General features: G+C 45.4%; 1 protein-coding gene across 1 annotated transcript; it reads right to left on the bottom strand.

Moving 5' to 3' along the window:
* Nucleotides 1–719: 719 nt before the first annotated feature.
* Nucleotides 720–3,636, bottom strand: LOC104944459 (olfactory receptor 4C3-like). Its single transcript, XM_010769992.1, has 2 exons — nt 3,570–3,636; nt 720–1,624 (listed from the first exon to the last, which is right to left on the bottom strand). Exons 1-2 carry the CDS (start codon nt 3,634–3,636, stop codon nt 720–722), a joined length of 972 nt encoding a protein of 323 aa, XP_010768294.1.
* Between the last annotated feature and the right edge of the window lie 41 nt (nt 3,637–3,677).

The following is a 3,677-nucleotide window of genomic DNA, read 5'->3' as shown; positions in this document are numbered from 1 at the left end:
CTAGGGTGCTCTGGTACCACGTACACTTATGAGCATCCTTATGTTCGAACATGGTGTTTGTTATGGCCAATCCATGACTAGCACAGAAGTCCAGTAACAAACCACCACTCCGGTTCAGATCAGGGGGGCCGTTCCTCCCAATCACTCCCCTCCAAGTGTCTCCATCATTGCCCACATGTGCGTTGAAATCTCCCAGCAAGATTAAAGAGTCCCCTTCAGGAGCCCCATACAGGACTCTTTCCAGGGTCTCCAAAAAGGCCGTATACTCTGAACTGCTGTTGGGTGCATAAGCACACACAACAGTCAGAGTTTTCCCCCCCATAACCCGAAGGCGTAGGGAGGCAACCCTCTCGTCCACTGGGGTAGACTCCAACAACGAAGCACCCAACCGGGGACTTGTGAGTATCCCCACACCCGCCCGGCGCCTCACACCTTGAGCAACTCCGGAGAAGAATAGAGTCCAACCCCTATCCAGAAGTAAGGTTCCAGAGCCGACGCTGTGCGTAGAGGTGAGCCCAACCAGATCCAACTGGTAACGCTCCACCTCCCGCACAAGCTCCGACTCCTTCCCCCCCAGAGAGGTGACGTTCCACTTATTTCAATGATACATAGATATTGTCATTTTTCATATGTAGCATAATCTTTGAGAATTGGGTTTTAGGTTCAGAAACATGTTTTGTAATTGTAGAAACATATTTATGAGCATTCACTTGAAATGCTCACTTGCTCTTGTTAAGACAAACTGAGCCTCTCCACGGACAGCACAGATTTTTCACGAGGACTGGTCTGATGGTTTGATCCCTGAGTCCATAAATGAGAGCACTCAGACACCTGGGAAGGATACTCAAAAAAACATAGCATACATTGTAAATCCGAAAAAGGGTTGATCTATCCTCAGTTCTAGCTATGGCTATAATGATGGTGGAAAACATGGAGGCAGTGAGGATGAGGCTTAGCTGAATCAGGTGAAGCAGAAGAGTTTGAAGAGCCTTTCTGCCCGACACTTTATCTGTTGAGGCTGACCTAGCTGTGTGAGCAACACCAATGTAGGAGCCAATGATTGCTAAACCCACCGACAGAAAGAGAGTGCTTGCATGTGCCTCCTCAAAATCATTAAAGATTGGTGCAAAAAAAACTGTTTCTTTACTGCATAATTCATTCATGTGCAGATTCAGGGAGATTTTTGTAAAGACATATACCAGCATAAAAACTCGAATGAGGATGTGGATTACAGCAGAGGCCCACACCACAGCAATGGCTATGCCTGTACTTCTCACGGTGAAAATAGAAGCATGCCTCAGAGGATGGCATACAGCCACGTATCTCTCGATAGACATCACAGCCAGGGTGAGAGGGGAGATTGATTGCGAGAAAACAGAGACCAGAACTAGGAAACCACAGGCATAATAGGTAATTTTTACCTTAAAAGAAGATAGCAAGAACAGCAGAAGACTTGATATCAGGTGAACAGTGTCTGCAATAAGTAGGTTGTACAGCAGAATATATCGGGATGTCTCACAAAACACCGGCTTACTCCTGAGGGTGTACAGAAAAACACAATTTATGTAAAGAAAAGAGCAGGTTGACCCAACAATTAACAAGGTAAACAATATTATCTCATAAGCTTCTCATTGCGGCACACTAGCAGTGATGTTGGCCTTAGGCTGCAGCCAAGACAACATTATGCTCCTCTGGCTTTCAGTAGTTGTTCAAGTAAACTACAAAACATACAAAGTACAATTCATCAAAAAACAGAACCACACGTTATCCTTCAATTTTGGGCAGTCAAGGCAGAAGGTTAGAGGCAGAGCTGATCTGGGGCAGAGTTTTCCTGCTATGTACGGCATAGATATTTGTCCTCAAGCAACTTTCACAGGACATTACGTCAGACTGATCATCAAATTAGAGATGAGTGATGTAATTTTTCTACCCATGATGACTTAACACTAACGGCCTGTCCACAAGGCGGCGTGCGTTGAAGCTCCAACGCTTCTGCCCATTCACTTTGAATGGGGTGACGTCACGCTTTGCCGAACTGCATTGTAGGAGCGTTGCTTCGTTTTGCTCGCTCAGCTCGCTTCAAAGTTGAGCAATGTTCAACTTTTGAAGCTTCGGCGGAAGCGTCAGCCAATCAAATCATATGCCAGTACAAGCTCTAGCCAATCAAACCGTGTGCTTGTGTGTCTGGGGCGGGACATTAATGTGATTGGTTGTTGGTGGAGTTTCAGACACGCCCACCGGCAAGCTTCAACGCACACCGCCGTGTGGACGCTGCGTTACTCAAATTTAATAAATGTATATATCTCTGTGTTTCTTGAGGTTCCTGCAGATTCCTTACTAACTCCATATTTAAACGACACTTACATTCCAAACTGGGCTTTAAAAGCTCACAGTATATCACTTAAAGGCCCTGACACACCTACCCGATTTTGGGAGTCTTTTTCCTAAATCCTATGGAGAAATTGCATTGCTTTTTGTCGAAGGAACCGGAAGTGGTAAAAATGCTAACTTACTTCCTGGTTTTAGGACGCGTCACTGTGGTACTCTATGTGAGCATGTAAAGGGCAAAAAGAAGCGGGGCTAAAACAGAACCCTGGGGCAGGCCCCAGGATAGGGGAGTGCTGTATGATGAGGACGGGCCCACCGCCACAGAGAAACTTCTCCCACTTCATCCCAAGAAAGTTCCACCAACATGTGGCAAAGGATCCTGAGTAGGCTAGTATGACTATTATCATAATTATCTTGATCAGTTTGCATAAAAATAGGATGAGGAATGAAACTGTCTTGTTATCTGAACATGGACTTGTAGGAATTTATTTGTCATTTGTTTTACTTTATTATTTTATTTTCACCCTGGAAATGGGTGTATGTATGCATGTATAATAATAATAATAGATTTATTTTGTTAGCGCTTTTATAGGTGCTCAAAGATGCTTTACAGATATAGTGAAAAGAAAAAGGACAACAAATACATATATATGTTTAAAGTTAAAGTCAAATAATACAAAAACAATTACACTGTTACGGGTGAGCGAAGCAAGCAGGACCCAAATGCAGATAACACTGAAAATACCTTTATTTCAAGGATAAACGGATAAACAGAACACTCCCCGGTGAACACAGTCACAGACAAACGACGAACCAACAATGACAGACAGAAAAAACAGAACTTAAATACACACAGGACTAATCAAGGAAACAAGAGACAGGTGAGGAGGGAGGAGAAAACACAGGGGCACCAGGTGAACACAATCGCCCTCTAAGGCTATCGCTATTGGGTAATCCCACTGCACGTGTGCAGCACTGACAGACTTAATCCACGCCCACCTATGACGTGGGCCCCACCTACGGACTCACTTCCGTATAAATAGGAAGTAGTCCCTACAATCTGCTCCCACTTTTCTTCAGCACTCCGTTGGAGAAGTGCTGTACAGGCACAAGCTCTTTTCAGAGCTGTTTACTATAAAGCAAACATTTCCCCCTGGCCCCATCTTCCCTCTCCTCCGGATGGGGGAGACAGGGCGGGGACCCGGTGTCAACCCGACATATTAGTTACGACCGGAGCTCACGTGTGAGTCCTGCTGGGGATTGGAGCACGCAAACGCGGCTCTCACTCCCCAGGTGTCGTGCACTCATTGTGTCCGTCTCCCTCTGGCCCACAGACAGCGGAGAGCGAA

This window comes from Notothenia coriiceps, unplaced genomic scaffold, assembly GCF_000735185.1.
Source record: "Notothenia coriiceps isolate Sejong01 unplaced genomic scaffold, NC01 NC01_scaffold00008106, whole genome shotgun sequence".
NCBI classification, from domain to species: Eukaryota; Metazoa; Chordata; class Actinopteri; order Perciformes; family Nototheniidae; genus Notothenia; species Notothenia coriiceps.
Note: the sequence above shows the minus strand (reverse complement) of the source record. Positions and strands in the feature narration are given on the sequence as shown.

Excerpts from the sequence above, each read along its gene's own strand:
- LOC104944459 (XM_010769992.1), bottom strand. The coding sequence starts at position 3,636 with ATGAGTGCACGACACCTGGGGAGTGAGAGCCGCGTTTGCGTGCTCCAA. Across the intron at positions 1,625-3,569 it reads ATCCCCAGCAGGACTCACAC|CTTATGAGATAATATTGTTT; the intron begins GTGAGCTCCGGT and ends CGCAATGAGAAG.